Source organism: Manis pentadactyla, chromosome X (genome assembly GCF_030020395.1).
Source record: "Manis pentadactyla isolate mManPen7 chromosome X, mManPen7.hap1, whole genome shotgun sequence".
NCBI classification, from domain to species: domain Eukaryota; kingdom Metazoa; phylum Chordata; class Mammalia; order Pholidota; family Manidae; genus Manis; species Manis pentadactyla.
The window spans coordinates 39,376,259-39,399,871 of record NC_080038.1 but is presented as its reverse complement, the minus strand read 5'-3'; the positions used below and the strand labels follow the sequence as shown (position 1 = coordinate 39,399,871).

The 23,613-nt window shown below is 35.6% G+C and overlaps 1 protein-coding gene across 13 annotated transcripts in view; it reads right to left on the bottom strand.

Moving 5' to 3' along the window:
• Window positions 1-12,803: 12,803 nt before the first annotated feature.
• The window catches only part of KDM6A (lysine demethylase 6A), a 267,811-nt gene continuing 257,001 nt past the window's right edge, over window positions 12,804-23,613 (bottom strand). For 7 of the 13 annotated variants that reach the window (XM_036907471.2, XM_036907472.2, XM_036907474.2 and 4 more), the window contains 3 exons: window positions 16,785-16,911; window positions 14,777-14,947; window positions 12,804-13,677 (listed from right to left, as the gene is read on the bottom strand). In XM_036907471.2, the coding sequence (XP_036763366.2) occupies window positions 13,651-13,677; window positions 14,777-14,947; window positions 16,785-16,911 (325 nt within the window). In that variant the 3' untranslated portion in view covers window positions 12,804-13,650. Of the gene's footprint in view, window positions 13,678-14,776; window positions 14,948-16,784; window positions 16,918-17,676; window positions 17,779-23,613 lie in introns of all 13 variants that reach the window. The other 6 variants (XM_057495767.1, XM_057495768.1, XM_057495770.1 and 3 more) reach the window with 1 other exon arrangement.

The following is a 23,613-nucleotide window of genomic DNA, read 5'->3' as shown; positions in this document are numbered from 1 at the left end:
TTTGATGGTTCCATATGAGTTTTTGAACTATTTGTTCCAGTTCATTGAAGAATGCTGTTGGTAATTTGATAGGGATTGCATCAAATCTGTATATTGCTTTGGGAAGGATGGCCATTTTGATGATATTAATTCTTTCTAGCCAGGAGCATGGGATGAGTTTCCATTTGTTAGTGACCTCTTTAATTTCTCTTAAGAGTGTCTTGTAGTTTTCAGGGTATAGGTCTTTCACTTCCTTGGTTAGGTTTATTCCTAGGTATTTTATTCTTTTTGATGCTATTGTGAATGGAATTGTTCTCCTGATTTCTCTTTCTATTAGTTCATTGTTCGTGTATAGGAAAGCCACAGATTTCTGTGTGTTAATTTTGTATCCTGCAACTTTGCTGAATTCCGATATTAGTTCTAGTAGTTTTAGAGTGGAGTCTTTAGGGTTTTTTAGGTACAATATGATGTCATCTGCAAATAGTGACAGTTTGACTTCTTCTTTACCAGTCTGGATTCCTTGTATTTGTTTTGTCCAATTGCCATGGCTAGGACCTCCAGTACTATGTTGAATTAGTGGGGAGAGTGGGCATCCCTATCTTGTTCCCGATCTCAGAGGAAAAGCTTTCAGCCTCTCGCTGTTCAGTATGATGTTAGCTGTGGGTTTATCATATATGGCCTTTATTATGTAGAGCTACTTGCCCTCTATGTCCATTTTGTTAGAGTTTTTATCATGAATGGATGTTGAATTTTGTCAAATGCTTTTTCAGCATCTGTGGAGATGATCATGTGGTTTTTGTCCTTCTTTTGTTGATGTGGTGGATGATGTTGATGGATTTTCGAATGTTGTACCATCCTTGCATCCCAGGGATGAATCCCACTTGGTCATGGTGTATGATCCTCTTTATGTATTTTTGAATTTGGTTTGCTAATATTTTGTTGAGTATTTTTGCATCTACGTTCATCAGGGATATTGGTCGGTAGTTTTTGGTTTTGGTGGGGTCTTTGCCTGGTTTTGGTATTAGGGTGATGTTGGCTTCATTGAATGAGTTTGGGAGTATTCCCTCCTCTTTTATTTTTTGGAAAACTTTAAGGAGAATGGGCATTATGTCTTCTCTGTATGTCTGATAGAATTCCGAAGTAAATCCATCTGGCCCGGGGGTTTTGTTTTTGGGTAGTTTTTTGATCACCACTTCAATTTTGTTGCTGGTTATTGGTCTGTTTAGATTTTCTGTTTCTTTCTGGGTCAGTCTTGGAAGGTTATATTTTTCTAGGAAGTTGTCCATTTCTCCTAGGTTTTCCAACTTGTTAGCATATAGGTTTTCATAGTATACTCTAATAATTCTTTGTATTTCTGTGGGGTCCATCATGTTGTTTCCTTTCTCATTTCTGATTCTGTTGATGGGTGTTGACTCTCTTTTTCTCTTCATAAGTTTGGCTAGAGGGTTATCTATTTTGTTTATTTTCTCAAATAACCAGCTCTTGGTTCCATTGATTTTTCCTATTATTTTATTCTTCTTAATTTTATTTATTTCTTCTCTGATCTTTATTATGTCCCTCCATCTGCTGACCTTAGGCCTTATTTGTTCTTCTTTTTCCAATTTCTATAATTGTGACATTAGACTATTCGTTTGGGATTGTTCTTCCTTCTTTATATATGCCTGGATTGCTATATACTTTCCTCTTAAGACTCCTTTTGCTGTGTCCCACAGAAGTTGGGGCTTCATGTGGTTGTTTTCATTTGTTTTCATATATTGCTGGATCTCCATTTTAATTTGGTCATTGATCCATTTATTATTCAGGAGCATGTTGTTAAGCCTCCATGTGTTTGTGGGCCTTTTTGCTTTCTTTGTGGTGTGAAAAGTTGGTTGGTAGGATTCCAATTTTTTGGAATTTACTGAGGCTCTTTTTGTGGCCTAGTATGTGGTCTATTCTGGAGAATGTTCCATGTGCATTTGAGAAGAATGTGTATCCTGTTGCTTTTGGATTTAGAGTTCTATAGATGTCTATTAGGTCTGTCTGTTCTAGTGTGTTGTTCTGTGCCTCCGTGTCCTTACTTATTTTCTGTCTGGTGGATCTATCTTTTGGAGTGAGTGGTGTGTTGAAGTCTCCTAAAATGAATGCATTGTATCCTATTTCCTCCTTTAATTCTGTTAGTATTTGTTTCACATATATTGGTGCTCCTGTATTGGGTACATATATGTTTATAATGGTTATATCCTCTTGTTGGACTGAGCCCTTTATCATTATGTAGTGTCCTTCTTTATCTCTTGTTACTTTGTTTCAAAGTCTATTTTGTCTGATACTAGTATTGCAACACCTGCTTTTTTCTCCCTATTGTTTGCATGAAATATCTTTTTCCATCCCTTGACTTTTAATCTGTGCATGTCTTTGGGTTTGAGGTGAGTCTCTTGTAAGCAGCATATAGATGGGTCTTGCTTTTTTATCCATTCTATTACTCTGTGCCTTTTGATTGGTGCATTCAGTCCATTTACATTTAGGGTGATTATTGAAAGATATGTACTTATTACCATTGCAAGCTTTAGATTCGTGGTTACCAAAGGTTCAAGGTTAGCTTCTTTACTACCTTACTGTCTAACTTAACTCACTTATTGAGCTGTTATAAATGCAGCCTGATGATTATTTCTCTCCATTTTATTCCTCCTCCTCCATTCTTCATATGTTGGGTGTTTTGTTCTGTGCTCTTTTTAGGAGTGCTCCCATCTAGAGCAGTCCCTCTAAGATACCCTGTAGAGGTGGTTTGTGGGAGGCAAATTTCCTCAACTTTTGCTTGTCTGGGAATTCTTTGATCATTCCTTCATATTGAAATGATAATCGTGCTGGATACAGTATCCTTGGTTCAAGGCCCTTCTGTTTCATTGCATTAAATATATCATGCCATTCTCTTCTGGCCTATACGGTTTCTGTTGAGAAGTCTGATGATAGCCTGATTGGTTTTCCTTTGTACGTGACCTTTTTTCTCTCTCTGGCTGCCTTTAATACTCTGTCCTTGTCCTTGGTCTTTGCCATTTTAATTATTATGTGTCTGGGTGTTGTCCTCTTTGGGTCCTTTCTGTTGGGAGTTCTGTGTACTTCCATAGTCTGAGCAACTATTTCCTCCCCCAGTTTGGGGAAGTTCTCAGCAATTATTTCTTCAAAGACACTTTCTATCCCATTTTCTCTCTCTTCTTCTTCTTCTGGTACCCCTATAATGCAGATATTGTTCCTTTTGGATTGGTCACACAGTTCTTTTAATAATGTTTCATTCCTGGAGATCCTTTTATCTCTCTCTGCGTCAGCTTCTATGCATTCCTGTTCTCTGGTTTCAATTCCATCAATGGCCTCTTGCATCCTATCCATTCTGCTTATAAACCCTTCCAGAGTTTGTTTCATTTCTGCGATCTCCTTTCTGGCATCTGTGATCTCCTTCCGGACTTCATCCCATTTCTCTTGCGTATTTCTCTGCATCTCTGTCAGCATGTTTATGATTCTTATTTTGAATTCTTTTTCAGGAAGACTGGTTAGGTCTGTCTCCTTCTCTGGTGTTGTGTCTGTGATCTTTGTCTGCCTGTAGTTTTGCCTTTTCATGGTGATAGAGATAGTTTGCAGAGCTGGGACGAGTGACATCTGGAAGAACTTCCCTTCTTGTTGGTTTGTGGCCTTCCTCTCCTGGGAGAACAGTGACCTCTAGTGGCTTGTGCTGGGCAGCTGCGCGCAGACAGGGCCTCTGATTCTTGCCCAGCCCCTATGGAGTTTAGCTCCGCAGTTGCTGTGGGCGTGGCCTGCCTCGGGTTGCTCCTCCGATATGGTGGAGCCGCGTCTGAGGGGAAACGGCCGGGAGGCTGTTTATCTCCGTGAGGGGCTTCCGACCTGCCCTGCTGCAGAGGGGGTTAGGGTGACCAGAGTTCTCCGGGATTCCCAGCTGCTGGGCTAAGTGTCCCGGGATGCTTTCGTCCAGCAGTGGGGTCCCTGTCCCTTTAAGACTTTCAAAAAGCACTCGCTTTTCTTTGTCCCCAGGGCGCCAGCTGCGGGGACCCACTCACAGGTCTTACTGTCCTGTTTCCCTAGTTTCCAGCATCCCATGCACGCACTGTGTCTGCGCTCCAGGGCGGTTGGCTAGGGCTGGGGGTTTAGCAGTCCTGGGCTCCCTCTCCTTCCCCACTTCGACTCCTCTCCTCTCGCCAGGAGCTGGGGTGAGGGGCGCTCGGCTCCCGCCGGGCTGCAGCTTGTATCTTACCCCCTTCGCGAGGTGCTGGGTTCTCGCGGGTGTGGATGTAATCTGGCTGTTGTCCTGTGTCTTCTGGTCTCTCTTTTAGGGATAGCTGTATTTGTTGTACTTTAAAAAACATATGTGGTTTTGGGAGGAGATTTCCGCTGCTCTACTCACGCCGCCATCTTGGCTTCGCTTCCTGAAGCTGTATCTTTTACTGTAATAAGCTATAACCATGCATAAACAGCTTCTGAGTTTTATGACTCCTAGCAAATCAGCAAGCTTGAGCATAGTCTTGGGGGACACCTGACACACAGCTAAAGCATTAATTAGATGACAATTTATTGGAGTGAATGACTATACTAGAAAATGTCTCAAATCAATGACCTAAGCTTCCACCTAAAGAAACTAAGAGCAGCTAAAGAGACCCAAAGTAAACAGAAGGAAAACAATAAATATGACAGAGAAAAGTCAATGAAAAAAGAAAAGTAATATAATAGGGAAAAATCAATGAAATCAAAAGTTGATTCTTTGAGAAGTTCAAGAAAATTTGTAAACCTCTAGCCAGACTGATGGGGAGTTTGGGGGAGCACAGGTCATTAATAATATCAGGAATGACACAGAACTATAGATTGCACAAATACTAAAAAGATAAGTATAAGACAAACTGCCAAAACTCCCTCCAGAAGCAACAGATAAACTGAGGATCCTATATATATTAAAGAAACTGATTTTTTACTTAAAAACATTTCCACAAAGAAAGTTCCAGGCACAAATGGCTTTACTGATGAATTCTATCAAACATTTGAAATAACACCATTTCTACATAAACTCTCCAAGAAAACTGGAGAGAATACTTTCCAACTCATACTCTAAGGCCAGTCAGTATTACTCTGATACTAAAACCAGACAAAGCATTAAAAGAAAATAAAACTATCAACCAATATTCCTCATGAACACAAATGCAAAATTTCTCAACAAAATTTTGACAACAATATATAATCCAGTAATATACATATAAAAAACAAAACAGCATGAGCAGGTGGCCTTTATCCCAGTAGTATAAGATTAGTTTAACAGTTAAAAATCAATGTCGTTTGCCATATTTTCGGACTAAAATATAAAAGCCATATAATCATCTCAATCAATGCAGAAAAATCATTTTATAAAATTCAACATACTTTCTTGATAAAAAATGTTAGCAAACTAACAATAGAAGGGGACATATTCAACCTGATAGAGGGTATCTATGAAAACTCTTTCAGTTAACATCACACTTAGTTTCCCCTAATACTGGAAATAGGTATGTCTCCTCTGACCACTTCAATTCAACGTTGAACTGGAGGTTCAAGTCAGTGCAAAAAGGGGAGAAAAAGAAAAGACATCCAGATTGGGAAGGGAGCAGTAAAAAAGTCTTTATTCACAGCAAAATTTTTTATGTAGAAAATCCTAAGGAATCTACAAAAAAGCTACTAGAACTAATAAATGAGCTTGGCAAAGTTTCAGGACATAAGGTCAATATTCAATAATCAACTATAGTTCTATAAACTAGCAACAAACAATTGGAAGTTAAAATGTAAAAAACATACAATTCAAAACAGCATAAAAAACATCAGATACTTAGGGATATGAAGACCTGTTTACCAAAAACTATAAAACAATGCTGAGAGAAATTACATAAGATATAAGTCAATGGAGAAATAAGCCTTTTTCATGGGTCAGAAAACTCAGGACTGTTAAGATGCCAATTGATCTATAGATTCAGTGTAATCTCAGCCAAAATTCCAACAGGTTGTGTTTTTTTTGTAAAAATTGGCAAACTGATTCTAAAATTCATCTAGAAATGCAAAAGACATAGAATAGTCAAAACAACTTTGAAAAAGAGTAACAAAGTTGAAAAATTTACACTGCCTAATTGAAAGACTTAATAGAACACAAAAATTAAATTGAGATAACTTAGACTTAAAGGTAAAAACTCACATTATAAGGCCTCTAGTAAAAACATAGGAGAATATCTTTCAGGGTAGGCAAAGATTTCCTAGACAGAACACAATAAAACACAAAACAAAACAAAAATTTGTATGCTAGACTTCGTGTCAAAATTAAGAACTTATGCTCAGCAAGACATCATTAAGAAAATGAAAAGGCAAATCACAGACTTGGAAAAATATTTGTAATACAAATATCTAACAAATGGCTTATATACAGGTTATATAAGGAACTCTACAAATCAGTAACAAAAAAATAATTTAAAATGAGCAAAAGATTTGCACAATTCATAAGATATAGAAATGGTCAGTATACACATGCAAAGATATCCAACATTAGTCATCACAGGAATGCAAATTATAACCACAATCAGATACTACACACCAATCACAACGGCTAAACTTTTCAAAACAACACTAAATGTCTGTGAGGATGCAGAATAGAGCTCTCATATTGCAGGTGGAAATATAAACTGGTGCAACCACTTTGGGAAAATGTCAAAAAATTTCTTGTAAAGTTAAATATATACTTACCTTATGATCCAACCATGTTTACTCTTAGTAGCAAAAACTGGAAACAGCCTAAATGTCAATTAGCAGGAGAATGGATAAACATTATATTCATACCTCTCAGCAATTAAAAAGAGGACTACTGATATATAGAATTTCAAAAATTTTGCTGAGTACTAAGTTGAACACAAAAGAAGTACATTTTGCACACTTCCATTTAATCTCTAGGGATAGAAATTTAAAAAGCGGATGCTGAGGGCATGGGCAGCAAGGGAGGAGAGGGATAAGATGGAAAAGGACACAAAAGAACTTTCTAGGACAATGGCAATGCATTATTCTTGATTGGGGAATGTACACATTGGTCAAAATTCATCAGACTGTGTGCTTAAGACCTGTTCAGCTTACTGTATATAACCATATCTCAAAAAAAAGATCAAGTTTAAAAAACAGGCAAATTATCCTTAAGTATATCAAAAATTGCTCAACCATAGTCAAAAAAGAAATTCAAATTAAAACTATCCTAAGATTACCTTTTCTCCTATCATACTTGGAAAACTTTGAATGCTCCACAATAGTCTATTGGCAGGGATGTAGGAAAAATAGTCATGTCCTACATTGTTGGGGTGTTGGAGCTATGAAGGGCAATACGGAGCAAAACTATGTGTGCTTACCTTATAGTCCAGCAATCAAACTTCTAGGTCTCTACCCTGAACATACACCTCCACAAATACAAATTAACATAAGCATCAGTCATTGAGACATTATTTGAAATAGCAAGATTGGGAACACCCCTGGAAATGTCCATCATTGGAGATGGTACATGCAAACAGAGCACCATGAATTGATAAATGATTTTTAGAATGTATTCAAGTGGAAAAAAATCAAGGTGCCAAAAATGTATAAAGCACACTACATCTTGTGTAAAAAACAAAGGAAATGAGAGTATATATACAGATTTATTTACCTTTTGGGGAAAAAAGAAACAGGAAATATGAGCTAATGAATTGAAAATGGTTACCTACAGGTGGTAGGTGTAGATTAAAGGTGAAAGGGGTGGGAGGCAAGACTTCTCCGAAATCACATTTTAAAATAGTTTTGCACTATAAACCACGTAAATGTTACATATTTTGAAAATCTGAATAGTTAAGTCAAAAGAAACAGAGGGATGGCACTAGATGAGACTGAAGCAAGCCTAAAATCCAAGTTCAGAATACAAGCATCGCACAGCCTTCAGTGTTAACAGATTCCTACTGTTCACACACAGCTCTACAAATGGGCTCTTATTCGTGAAATGTTTGAGCAGACTGACGTATCTGGAGGAGCAGATGAAGACAGTCTAAGAGAGGAATTCTAATTCATGGACTAGAAGCCCTATCTGATTTAGAATGATATATAACAGGATAATTTGTAGGTTGGTATTTTAAAGCTGCCCAGGTTTTGCATACAGCAGCTGCATTTTCAAATATTTGGTACTTCCCAGCATTTTTGAACTAATTTTTTTCTACTTTTTGACTGAAAAATTTTTATATCAATTTCTTATGTATTTTTGAGCTTGTTCCCTTCCCCTACATTTTCAGTACCTTAACCCAGAAAATCTTGATCATAGATTTGAGCACTGATTCCATTAGACAGAATCCTTTCCATGTGCAGACATCTCAAAATTTGCATCCAAGTATATTTAATGAAGGATGACCCTTAAGTCATGTAATTTCTAAAGATAACATTCTCATCTAGTTTCACTGTGCCAAATGTATTATTCTACCACAAAATAGAGTTAAAGTTAATGCTTAGCAACAAGTAACTCTTATTAGCCTACAAAATCAGTATATTTGTTTTCTCCTCTTCTCTCCCTATACTCCAAAATAATCAATATTGTATCTGGGTATTTTTGTAAGTAGGTATGGTTCAGAGTACTGCTTTGTGTTAATCATACCTTTAATCTATCCTTTAATATATTTGAGGTCATATACATACACACACAGTTACAATTTAAATACCTTAGGATAGTACTTACGTTCATCAGGAAGTTCATATTAAGACATGTTTAATCCTTGGAAATGACTACATGACACTGAATGGTTTTAAAACCCTAAGAAAACTGTGACTACTTTTTTCTCAGGTTGGTACACTTAAAAATCGTATTTGAATATGTTAAATCAGATTCCCACTTTAGATCGGTAAATGGTAGACCAGTAGTTTAGAAAAATATTATAATCCTTATACTGAGAATATTCTATTTACTCATTTTGTCATGGTTTCTTGAAGTTGTCATTATTTGATTTTAGGATGGGACCAACTCAGTAGACATCATTCCTGGGACTTGCCAGGAATATCCTTTTCCTCTCTCACGTCCACTTTCTATTCCACTGCTTCCATCTTTAGCCTGACAATCCACTATCTTTTTCAACCACAATTGTGGGCCCTAATGCAACCTAAATCCATGCTTCCTTTCCATTCTGAGTGCAAACATCTAGGAGTACAATGTTAGAATACTCTCAAAAACGCTTCTTCTGAAGACCAACTTAAACACTATGTCCAATTACTAATAGTGCTCCCTTACATCTCAAAAGTGTCCTGGTTTGGACTATTAAAAAAGATATGGTTGGCCTATTTATACGTTATCAAATTTAAAGACAGCTTTCTTTTGTTAAAGGTATATGCAAAATGGAGTTTCATTCAAATGTGACTACAGAGTAAGCACTCCGCAATTCCTTTTTCTTGCAGCGAGAGGTAGAATAGCACTTGCTCTGATGTTGCTCACCAGTTGCAATTTTGGCTTCAACACTTAATAACCACAAACCTTAGCGAGTTACATGAACTCTCTTTGCTTCAATTTACTTACCTGTAAGATGGAAATAAGAGTACCTAACTCAGAAGGTTCATTGAGGACTAAAAATAATGTATATGAAGTACTGAGTACTGTGCTTTGCACCAAGTAATCAATAAATGATAGGCATCTTTAGGCCACACTAAAAAATACTATCCTCATTTCCCCGCTCAACTAAAAAGTATGTCTTACTGTCAAAAACAAAACACGATACATTGGTTGCTTCACAGCATAAAAACACAACTATTACTGTGTAAAGCAGTCCAGGAGAATGCTATGAAACATTTAAAATTGGTGACCTGGCTGCTATTCAGCAAAGACCAACAAAGTTTCGTATCTGGGTCTGCAAAGACCAAACTGATCCCCCCTCCACCGTGCCCGAATTCAATACCTTTTCTCATCCACAGCAATCCAGATGCTACTCCACTGAAAGTGCTCTGACAGGTGTCACTAATCATCTTGTGCCAGCCCAAAGGGATCCCTTTAATCCTTTTTTGCAGCATGGTGTGGTTATTTCCCAAAAGCTATAGCTTGCTTAACATCACCCCTGGCTGGTTTCTTTTCTTCTCCTTGGAATCTCCTTTCTTCTTATTTGCTGACAGTCCTTAGTGGGTATTTGCTCTACATCACACCAGTTTCTGTGTGATCTATCACCTCCCCTGGCACTGAGCACCACCTCTGTGGGAGGAAAGATGCATGGTTCCGGTCCAGGCCTTTCCTAATTCCAACTAAGATGCCCCACAAACAGTTCATTATCTTCTGCTTCCAGATTACCCATCTGTATTTCTATTCTGGTTAGAAGCACCCCCACCAAAATGAAGGTAAGATTAAGAGGTCCTAAAGACTGGTCTTCTGAATCTGTGCTCTTACTTCTATCCCAATGACATCCAAAGTTCAAGTCCAAACCATCTCTTCCTTTAATTTCTGAATTTACAGATAGTCCTCTGGCATCAGTGTATAAAGTAGAGTGGGTTAAAGCAGGTAGGAAGACTAGGGCAAATTCAGTGCTGTTTTGCTCAAATCCCATAGATGGTTCCCTATTAACTAGAGTGCACATCTCTCGTGGCAAAGGCAGCTTTCCAACATTAGAGCTTTCCTACCTCCTCTCCAGTTGTCTTTTAGCACTCCTCCAACCCCTCAAGTTCCTGAATCCTTGAGATTACCAAATCCTTTTGTTCTGGAAGGTACGATGATGTAAAACCCTGCTGAAATGCAGGCCCACGCTTCTTGTTACCTCTTCTACATTTTGCCTGATATATTACATGAATCTCCCATACTAGATGTGTGTATAGATGACACAGGGCAAGAATCACATCTTACTCAGATTTGTTTTTTAGAAGATGCTGAATAAATATATTGACTAAATAAAAATACACGATGATAATTTCAACATTTAATAACCAGGTTCTGAGAAGCAGACATTTCACTTAAATTTATATTATGTGATCTTAAATTTCAGTTGACCAATTACTACTACTTTGAAGGTCCTGTCAATTTACTACTCTGGAAAAGTTACTTAGGTTTTATTTCAAAATGCAGAAGCCAAAACGTTTTTTACTGATTTATCTTAAATAGGATAAGCAAGTTGAACTTCTTTAAGTATTTATATAAGATTTTCTACTTAACTGGTGACAATAAGAATGATTTACTTTCCACTTTCTGGATCAACATCTGCTTTTACATACATTGTGTAATATCTTCTTTCTCTAAACAGTATGTGTGTATTCTGATGCATTCTTGTTTCACTATTAAGGCACCTGGATAGAGTGTGCTTAATGAGATTTATCTATACAAGCAGTAAAAAGAAAAAAATTATTCTATTTCTTCTGAAACCTGAAAAATGTAAATCTTATAAAGGATGCTTAATTGATGAAAAGAGAGCAGTCTACATGAGACTTGACCCAGTTATACTTCAGTGTAATGTTGATGTATCTGATATCTATCTCCCATTCAAAGACTAAGCTGAGTGTTTGTCTTGAAATTTAACTTCCAATTATGTTTCGGTGAAACAACACAAAATTACTCTTAAATATCAGACCACTGATATTAATCTTGGCAATAAACTATCTTAGTAAGACCACAGGAAATAAGATACCGTGTCAGTAAGATAAACTAGAACTGGTTAAGAAACATTTAGGCACAGCTTAGCATTCTTATAATCTTTGTTTCTGGATAGTTGGCTTGCAATTCTTTTTTCTAAAAATATTTGAGTTCTCCTAAAAATATTAGTGGTTAAACATCCTAAGCAGCACTTAGACAAGCACACTTGCTCCTTAGCCAAAATAGATTTGTAATTATTTCCTTCTGAAATTATAAATAAGAGATGATTGCTGCTAGTAGATATTCACTATTTACCAAATCATTAACTTCTTGAATAAAGTAGCTCCATGCTTTCAAGCCTTCAAACTATTTCTACAAAGGATAACATACTCCAAAACTATCTAGAAATGAATACCTGATTAGTTCCATCAGTGTGGCATTTCACTAGATAGGATTATAAATTCTCTTCAGTCATATATAGCATACTCTATGCTGCTTCACTAAAGCTTCTGGAAATACCTTAGAAAGCGTGATACAGTGATAAAATGAGAACATGTGCTAAATGCCAGATACCAGTAATACAAAATGAAATACTTCTGTTAATTAGAAGTGACTTGTCAATGCTCACTAGCTCACTGCATTTTACTAGTGATACGGTATTTGCAGCAACCCCCAACCCCAATCATGTCATGCAAGCAGGAAACATGAAATTTCAAAATTGCCTAACATAAAAAAATAAGTCTCTTAATTTATTTGCATTCTAAAATAGAGCCCTTCATTCTCAATGTTTTTTTCTATATAAAACGCTATTAAGTGATGTACAGGATTTGTTAAGCCTATATAACATTCCCTTTAATACCTTAAGTTCAATCACTGTTTGTTTTCTATTATTATACTACTTTTTGGCAGCAATTGTTTATTGGTCTGTCATTGCAGTAATTGCAACTTAACAATAAACCAGTCTTGACATTTTAGGTCTTGAAGATACATACCATATATATTTCTTTAAAAATAATCATACTTTGTAAGCAATACTTTACAGTAGATACCTCAAAAATCTACCATAGATGTGAAACTTAAAATGAGAAAAATTTAAGTTCTAAATCTTTATACATATATACCCAGATTTCTATATATATTATATATACATACATAAGTATATATAAAATATATATAATCAGATTTGAAAATTGAACAAAAACTGGGCACTGTACATAGTCTTTTTTAAAACTCAAACAATAGAAAACTCTTCAAACATTAAACAATTTTAATAAAAGTTTCTGTACAATGCTAAGCAGTTTTATTTACACATAGAAAATGTAATAGGAGTAGTGTTTGAAATTACATAACTCCTTAAAATTTCAATGGCAGGTAAATCTGGAAAAAATAACAGCATTCCATTCACAAATATTTTCAAGCAATAAATATGTATTTATAAATAGTGTAAATTTACATCAAGATTAGAAACAAAAATCACAAATCTGACGTTTATTCCTTAGTCTATGTGCAATCCATTATCTTTGTGACTTGGCTGTTAAATTTTTTAAACATTTTATTTAGGAACCAAAAGTGTTATAACCGTCATGGTTTCAAAACAAGACAGAAAAACATAAAAGCAGTAAAAAAGTTCCTTACCTAACTTTTCACATTAAAAAAAAGATTGACTAAAGAAAGACTTAAAATTGCTAACTACCTTACAAATTAATGACCAGCTAGGCTAGTATTTTTTTCCAAGGAAAATTCTGAAGGGGAAAAGATAGATGAAAACCAATTCATCAGCCCAGAAATAGAGAAATATAAAAGAGGTTGTTTTCAAGTCAGTAGTCTTTATGATGTTGCCAGTTTTGTCAGATATATACAAAACATGGAAATTTTTTTTGTTTTTTTCTGAAGTACAGCTGATCAGTTTTGTGAGTCCTGGAGTAGGAGCACTGCTCTCCCCTGTCCAGTTGGTTGACACTCCGCACACTTGGAAGGTTGCATAGACACAGTTTTCAGCCAGCAGCCTTACGAGATAGCTACAAAAACCAGTGGTGCAGAACTGAATTACTTCCTGAATAGCAGAAAAGGTCTCAATGAATGTCCACAGAACAATATCAAGATGAAGATGGTAATGGAGGAGCCTGAAAATAAAAGATATATTACCTTGGTATACAAATTGTTATGAGTGTTCCCTAACTGAAGACTATAGTCTGCTTATGAAGGTAGAAAAAAAACAATTCTCAAGAAGAGTTCAACAGCCTGCTACACAATGTCAAAGTACAACTTCCCTTGCTATCTCTCACCTAGACAATTTTCCTAAGAGTCTGGGATCATTTTCCTATTCAGTCCAACCACATTTCTCTGTACCTCTTCACCAATTAGTCAAAAACTCTTAAGACTGATAGGTTTACATTTTTTTAAAGGCTTGTGGAAAATAATTTCACAAATTTATTAAAATTTCATTAGTGACTGACTGGCTTTAGAACCTATCTAAACTAGATAATATATTTTAACATATCCCAGATAACTTTCTTCTTCTTCAAGCAATCCTGAAGACCATCCACATGAAAATAACAGCTAAATTTCAAAAATTCCATTTCTGATCATGTATATTAAAAGTATTGGAGGAAATGAACAATTTATAAACTATGTCTGTGTTTCTATTCATAAAACTACTGATGTGCTAGAGTAAAATGTTTCCCCTGAGGCATCTGCTGTTTAAAATTTAAAACTGTGTATCTTTGACCTTCATAAAGTTATATATACCAGGAAGTTAAGCTCCACCATATATTCCCAATGAGGTTAACACTTCTGGCAAGGACAAAATTTTCAATAAATACAATTAGGTCTAAAAGTAGAAGTATATTTAAAAGAACACTTAACTGATTCATTTTGTGGACAACCTATGTATATAAAAATTTTATCAACTGAGATCAAATGGCATCAATAATATGGTCATGTTTTAAAACTACACTAAAGATTATAAACTGTAGTTCTTGTGACATCATTTAAGGCTAGTCTCACCCAGGAGGAAAAGTGAAAATGAAATATGCCAACTTCATAGGAACAAATACTTGGAAGTGGAAGAGGGGGAAATGACATAAATACTTCCTCATGTAATATCTAATGAGCCAAAGGAAAATTTAAACATTTAATTACCTCCTACTTATCAGGTAGCAGAACAAACACTGATACTTCCCTATCCTACTAACTATGTACTCACATGTTGATTTCACTTACTAATGTAAACTGGTCATAGACTTGCATCAGGTCCTCCATTTTGTACTGTTCTAGCACCACAAAATTTTCCAGGTTTTCGCTTGTTTTTCGTGCACAATCTTGGCAATGCACTATGTAGGTCTTTCGAGAATTGCTCTCATTAGTGACAAAAAGCAGATCAAAAACTTCCACCTATTTTATGAGAGAAAAAGCATTCAAGAGAGATAGTGATTTCTCGTTAAAAGCAGGTACTACAACAAACATGACTGTGTTTCAGAATCTTCAAGAGACCAGGTTTATTTTGCACCAAACCCAAAGACATGGGTGTAATGCCTATGTAGGGGAGTGACCTAAGGGAATGACATACTCATTACAACTACTGGCCAAGCCTAATTCCAAAGTCTGAAAAAGGTCAGCCTGTTTTTGTTTTATCTGAAACAGCATGCAATCAGATGTATAATCAGTATTTTCTTTTGACTTCTCTATGATAATACTCACCAGAGGGCCCTGTGTGTATATATTCTCCCCGCTCCCTAGACTGAACTCCTCAAATATGAAGACTATGTTTTACTCATCACTGCATCTCTACAGCGTATCATAATGCTTAGTGCAACCTCAAAACACATTTGTTAAATGAATACAATCTGATTATTTTATAGATGAGGAAAGTGATGGGTGACAGTGAATGAGTGTTCAGCTATAAGCTTCATGTTAAGGAGTATAAACAAAAGTATATTCATAGTTAAGGCATGATTTGAGAAATAATACCTCTATTGCACAGAAAGGTAAGAGTTACAGAAAGAAAGAGTTGCTAAGGTTCAGACAGGATAAGAAGTAACACTGCAGGATAGGAGTCATTCTCAAATATTGGAAAGCTTTATACATTCACTTTTCTGAAGTACAATATACCTAACTAGACTCTATCTGACTTCCCAATGACTTACTTTGGGCAGGTTATATAACATTAACATAAACCAATGGATTCAATCATTTCAAATGAAAGTCAATGTCAGAATTACAGAGTTTCAAGGTTTGGAATGCATCATTAATATCCCTGGCTTTAGCATATCCTTAAATTTATCGAATGACAGAAAACTCTCATGACCTCAAGTCTTCTTTGAATAGTTAATTAAATTCCTCGAGTTCACCATGCTTTCATTATTAATATCAGTGGACAACCAACATGAACCATATGATCTGAGCTAGAAAATTTGTGAGCATTCCTCAACCTGTCCCTCACTTCTGCCATGAGTGGTCTTGTAGATTTTTACCTTCCAAATATTTTTGTATTCCTCTTCTTCCTTAATATACCCACTGCGAGGTTCTAGTCTAGGCTTAAGATAACAACTCTCATTATTTTTTAGCCCATTTATGTCACACTCATCCTTCAAGGATGGACTCAAATATTAATACTTTTGTAAACTCTTTTGCCAACACCTGAGGGGAAAATTAGGTTACTCTTCCCCCTCAGTGTTATTATAGCAGTAAGACGAACTTCACATTCACCACAGTCTTATGTTCATTACAACTCACTATTTATAACTTGTGTCCTCCAAGTAGGATGTGAGCTCCTTCACAACAGGTACTATGCCTTGTTACTACATCTCTTGCAGGCCTTGGCCACAGGAGAACACTGACCCATTTACTTGAACTGCACCACAGAAGACTGAACACTAATCTGCTCGGAGCTGTACTGAACTCTATCAGTTTATTGGCATCTGTCTTCATCTGAATTGTTCTCAATTTAAAATAAAGACTAAACTTCTTGATGATTATCATGTTATATATCTACCAGAAAACTCTAGTAGATACTTTTAGAGTGAATTCACAATTAGTGAAATAGTATGCTGTCAGATTAAATTTTAATATAATAGCTGAGTAACAAGAAAACATCAAAACTGAACATACTGTCAATTTCAGTAAACTGCATTACATAAAAGTATGAATATATTTTTAAAAATAAGTAAAGAGAAACCAAAAATGGAGGGGTAAGAGGCTTTATAAAACAACTGTGGATAAGAATGGTTACCTCACAAATGCTACAGTAATGTGCTGGTTCTTCTTTTGTTCTTCCATGCCATATAATCTCTTTTCCTGCAGCAATGAGAGCTTCTCTCAATGTCTGACATTGCTTCAGAGTCCTCAGAAGACAATACCTATTGTGGGGGAAAAATTATTTGTGACCAGCAACTGAATATTGGCAATTTTTAGCATAAAAGATATACCATCAGAAATAATGCCAAGAGACTCAGTACTAGTATCTCTGACTTCATCATTTCTTTCATCAATTTCTCAGATCTTCTCATATTTAAAAAATAAGGTCAATGCTCAGCAAGTCTAACAAGGGCAATGTAGATCATTTAGAGTGGAGAATAACTGATATCTGAATGTCAAAGTACAATGATCTTAATATATAAAACCTGACTCTTTGCTTCAATGTAAGTCACTAATTTTGGCTCTTATTTGGGCAAGACAATTAACCTCTTTGGAAGCCAATGTCCTCATCCTTGATATAAGGGGCCTGAATTCCAAATCTGAACTGTTATGATTCTAGGAAGGCAGGAAGGCACATTATTTCTATTTACACTTCCTAGACACTCATAAACAGCATCATCTGTATAGTTGCTTTTGAAAGACACTCAAGTCTATAAGCAGAAAACTATTTTTGGATTTAGTCACTACATGACACAAAATTGGTTTCACTACAGTTCTACAAAGAAAAAAAGGTATTTAAGTTCTCGATTTTAACTTGAAGATAAAATAGTGGAATCTTTCATTTACATTACAACTGAACTTTTCTTACACTTTACATCTTTTCTAAACTTATGATGCTAACAACATAGTAAATTCTCACAATTTGTGCTAATTTTCCTATAGTTTGCTGTCATTACTTGAATGGTTCACTAATTACTCATAGTGTCCTGTAAATTAGTAGCTGGAGTTCTCCGTTTGAATAGAGAGGTTGGACTAGATGACCTCTAATGCGCTTTTCAACTCTAAAATTTGTAGACAATGAAAATACCCTAAAGAAAAGGAAACGGATTTAGCAACTCAATGTTGTTTAAAAGCAAAGGTCTTGTCTGTTTTAGTCACGCTGTCTATTCACTGCCAAGGAAGTGACTAGCATATATAGTAGGTGTTTAATAAGTACTTCATTACTGAACAATAAAAATTTAGAGTATGGTAAGTAATAGCATATTTAATTCTCTTAACTGATATTTTGCCGCTATTTTCTAAGTTACTAGGTTAAAGTATTATTATCAGAACCCATGTAAATTAAGGCAAGAGTAAACAAGATGACTGGAAATATGTTATACTTGATCTGTTGAATAAACATAAATCAATAACAACTTTACAATTGTAAGGCCAATCCCTTAAGTATCACATTCAAGGAATTTCTGAGTTTGGTTCCAGCAATTTTTCATGTGTTTAACTTACTTAGAAAACAAACTAATGCTTTAGGACTATGGCTTGTAAGTCAAAGCTAGGGCAATTATATCTGTGTGGTGTGTTTGTCAGGAAAGGTGGCAAGTACAAATTTAGACAAAAAAGAGAGAATATAATTCAGACTATGCCACTAGCTCCTAAATAATACCTGCTCCTCCTTTTTTCCCTCCTCACTTCCCATGCAGTGCATTGAAGGTACTGATATGACTGAACAAATTTTCTAAGCAGGGCTTCCAAACAAGGTCTCTTTCACAGGAAAAATAAAGCCTAACACTCTGCAGATAACTCTGGAAGATTTGTACACTCCACTGTGCTCCCATGTGGGAAAACAAACAAAAACAAACAATACAATAAGAATAATTAATAAAAAATAAGAAACCAGACAGGAGGCAATATTTTGTCCATCTTACAAATGAGGAAACTAGGGCTCAGAGAAGCTGAATTTGTTTGATGTCATAAAGCTAATAAGTGACTGGGCTAGGGGTTCGTAAAATCTCAAGCTTTCCTTCACTACCTCACTGTAACCACTTCTTTCTGGGCTCTTTTTATGTCTTCTTACCACTCCTCTCTTTTGTTTTGAAGATGAGATTCTTGGAGGTCAGTAAGAACAGGTTTTTTGGGTCAAATACAGAGCCTTGATTCTGTGGAGTATTATTCTACTCTTTACTGAGCAAATGAACTTTCACCTCTAATGCTACTGATTCCTTTGACAGTTAGGTTGTAGTTTGTAATTTATGGTTAGTTTGGTAGTTTCATCTAGAAAAAGGCCATTAGTATATTTTTCTTTCCTGCAAACAATAAAGGGTTAGAGCTAAGGTTGCTGAGAGTACTAAGTCATGAGTATATTTGCTTCTGGAATATGATAGCTCCAGAATTATTATTTTGTGATGCACTTGTATCTTGAAAAACCAACAGCTCTATTAATCTGATACAACAATGAATAACCAAATTTGTGATTTCCCTCTTGCCCTAAAGTTTTTTCCTTAACATTAAAAATTTTTGTTCCCCATTTTCAAAAGATAGCAGCTGGAATAGAAGGCGAATTGAGAAAGACAGGCTTTTCTACAGTTCACAGCAATATGCAGATCCTAAAGAAAGGATGGGATTCAACTAAATACTGGGAGAAAACAGAAAAAAAAAGAAATTTAGAGAAAATATTCTAGGGAAGATACAGATTTAATATTGAAGACTTGAGTTAACAGTAATCTGGTCTGGTTTGATTAATCCCAGACTTTGATCTTATATGAAGACAATGTACTGAAAAGCTAAAATATAAAAGTCAAACAAAATCAGAGCTGTCATTTACTCTTAATTTCAGTATTGATGAATTTTAATAAATTTACCTTACAGAAATTACAATTTTCTAAAAACAAAGTAATAGCAAAAGGTATAAAAATGTAGAAGATAGAAGGTGGTGTTTTTAACAAATGCATTTTAGCAACAGTACCAGAAATGATTTCAGGAGCTAGAGAAGTAGGGAATTCTTTCACTTTTAAGAACCAGTCTGGTTTCAGGACCCAAACCTTTGTGTAGCTGTTTGGACAAAAGACTACACAAAAAGGCACAGGACATTATCAAAGACAACTCTGACTTGGAAGAGAACCATGAGGAAGTGGCTGATTGAGGGCTTGCTGCATGTGAGGATACACAGCATCTAGTCCACCCAAAAACCCATCTGGCAAAGGCAAAATCTAAAGAGGGATGGAACTTTAGAGAATGACTTCACACAGGGGACAGAAATGAAAATATATTCAAAATATTAGTATAAGAAAACTGAAGACAATAAATGTGAGGACAAATTATGCAAAATATATTCAAAAACCAATACATTAGGCAAAAAATAAACATAGTATGCCATGATGCTAAAAGAAGGGAGAGGTCATCACAGAAATTTTCATAAAGTTGTCAATATAGATGTGAGCAGGAGGGAGAGTTGGGATGAAGGCACCTGCTTCATTATTTAGGAAACAAGTAACTTGTTCTTAAGAGTTATTTCAATCTTGGGATGAGGTTTCTAGGCCAGAATGAAAGAGTGAAGCCATAGTGATATTATATTATTTCGAAGTTAAGACAACACGGACTTACTCTAACATTCTGGGGGCAACTTGAATAAGTTTTACAAAGTAATTTCCCGAACATTAGTGTGGAGACAGATGAATCATGGGTTAACGTGATATGCCACTGAAAAGTCTTTATGGCAACAACCTTAGCCAGTAAGAAGTAGATGGTGTATAAAGTACACCAAGAGGTGTCCTGCCTTGCCCAATCTCTCATACCGAAAAAGCCATGCAGGAAAAGTAAGCCAACACATGAACCCTTGAAACAAATACTCTTGCCTCCTAGGGTTGCATTCCCCTAGGACAATAGTGAGCAAGTAAATGTCATTAAGACATCGAACAGTTTCATTTAAACCAACCATATGGCTGAAAATCAAGGTCTCAGTCAATGATAAAATGAGTATATTAACAATTTTAAACTATTGGATGGAAAAAACAAGCATTCAGCAAATACATGTTAATCACAGGAACAGAGTTTTAATGTAGAATTTTTAGATTTTGTTTGCATTGTATTTTTAACCATATAGTGTGTAAGAAGGCACTCCCCCAGGACAACACTAGGATCTTTGCTAACTATGGTCTGGTCTTCATAGCTAGTTCCTCTCAGTCAATTACTAGGCCAACTGGCTATGACCAAAGAGTTGTAGAGAACATCTCATTTATCCATTTAAATATAATACCAATAGTTTGCTTTGATGCACATTCAAAACCACTGTTCTTGTGATCAAGTGTGTTACGTAGACAGGGTAATAATCCACAGTATGTGTGGAAAGAAAAAGGAAAACAAAAATATTGTTTGTTCTAAAAGAGGTCTAATCTAGTTCAGGGCCTAGTTTCCTTGATCATAGGTTCATCGAGGCCACTGTGAGATTCCCAGGGTTCTTTCTCTAGAGCTCTGAATTATTCTCAAGTAATTCTTACAATCAGGCATGTAAGAACCAGTGCAAATCTTCATTACTTCATAAGTGGTGAAACTGGAAACAATGTTTAAAATTTGTAAAAATATTTTTCAATAGACACTAGTAAGATACCAACTTCACAAATCACATTTTTATGGTAAGAGCCTTAAGAGACCACACAGAGAAAGCTACAGGGTAGGTTAAGAGCAGATTCTAGAGCTAGACTGCCTGTGTTCAAATCCCAGCTCCACATATCTTGTTCTGTTCCTCAGTTTCCTCAATTGTAAAAAGGGGATACCTAACTTACAGTTCTATTAGGAGGATTATATGTATTATATAAAATGCTTATTAGATCAGTCCCTGGCAGTTAGTGACCAATACTTGAAGAACTTTACGTGTCAAATTCTTAAGTTGTGTTAAAATTAATTATGCAATTTTTTAATTTGAAAAAATTGTGCAAAGAGTGCCAATTCAAAATGCAGCAGTTATACCAAAAAGAACATAAAACAGATTATTTAAAAGGTGTTTAGTGTAGATTCTACGAGGCCAGGATCTCTCCACCTCAGCACTACTGTTAATTTGGGCTGGATAATTCTTTGTTGTAGGGGATTGTGTTGTGCCTTGTTAGGATGTTCAGTAGTATTCCTAGCTTCTACCCACAAAGTATCAGTAACATCCCTCCCACTCAAGTCATGACACTACCATATATTCCCTGGGAAATGGGAGAGTAGGGGGGCAAAACTACCCACACTTGAGAACCACTGTACTAGGCCCATGAATATTACCTTATCTAAAAAAATAGGTGATTGAGATTTCTGTAATTAATGTTAATAATAACCACTATTTACTGAGTGCTTACTCTATGCTAAGGCCCACCCACATAATACTCATAAAAATTGTATTAGAAAGATACGCTATTACCTAGAATTGTCATGTATATAAATGTTGAATCACTATGTTGTACACCTGAAACTAATGTAATACTGTGTGTCAACTACCCTTCAATAAAAAATAATTATCTACAAAAAAAAAAGAAAGATACGATATTATCTCCATTTTTTCAGAAACAGACACAAAGACTAGTAAGTTTAGGAATCTGCCCATGGTACCCCCACCAGAAAGTAAGTGGAGAAGGTGAGATTGGAAGGCAGATTGGACTCTTAAACAGTGCTGCCCTGCCTGTAATATTTCACTGGGTTATTAAATAGCACAGACTCTAAGACTCAGGGTAATTAAAAAGGAAAGGAAAATAACACATACATAATAATCACATGTACACAGAGAAAGCACAGAAAGCATTAATATTGTGCATCTAAGAAGGCACATTTAAAAACTGAAATATAAAAAGTTGTTTTTTAAGATGGTCAAAAGAATAATAAAATCATTATGACAAGAAATTCAGTTAGTGGGGAGTAGTTTTCAACAGACTTGGTACTGCTGAAACTTCAGAAAACATTTTCAACTACTGGCTTATATATTACTAGTACTTCTAGAATGTATAATTATTTGGCACATTATGGGGACGTAGACAAGAAAATGTATATTCTGAAAATTGATTTTCAATTCCTCAGCACATCTGATAGGATAAATCTAAGACATCCTAATGTTGGACTTTACAGAGGAAAATGGGCTCTTTGGCATTCTGTTTTGGTATTTTAAAATGTACTGAACTACTTATTATCATGGACCTACCGAAGTAGTTGGTGAAGAAACCAAGATTTTCCAATATATAAGAAACATACTATCATGACACTGACCTTGCTAATAGTCCAACATAATTGCAACAATTTATACCATTTGTTGGAGTTGCGCTTATCTACCAGAGATTAAACCATCCACCTACATCTAACAGAATCTCTCTATTCTGAAAGCTACAGGGAAATCTACTCAGTACCCATAGTCTCCAGAGCTAACTTGTTGCAGTATTACTGGATTCCTTTCAAGGGTTCTGTAAAAAGGAACATTTCAATGCAGAAACATAATGCATGTATGAGTCTTATGAATGTGAAGTGCAAAAGAGCCTCAGCATTATACAGGAAAGAAAATGTAGGCCAAAGCAATTTATCTCAAATATCTCAAAATGGGCATCATGAATTTGCAAAAAGTGAGGGTTTCTCTTAGCTCCCAACCAACTACTTTAAAATTAAAAACAAGTGGTAAAAACTGTATACCATGAAGAAGATGGATAAAAAGTGGGAATAATCTCCCCACTCTCAAATTTTAAGTTTTAAAGTACCCATTTACTAAAACTTCATTCACTCTGGACCCACCAATGAAAATATCTATGACACAGTTTATACTGTAGCAGAATAGAGATTTACCAAAAGTAAACATCAATTCTTCTAAAAAATGTATAACCCAAATTATGAGAAAACAAATCCAGAATGTGGAACTCTGTACATCACAAATGTCTGCCCTCTTTAAAAAAAAAAATCATGAAGACTCTCAGAGATTT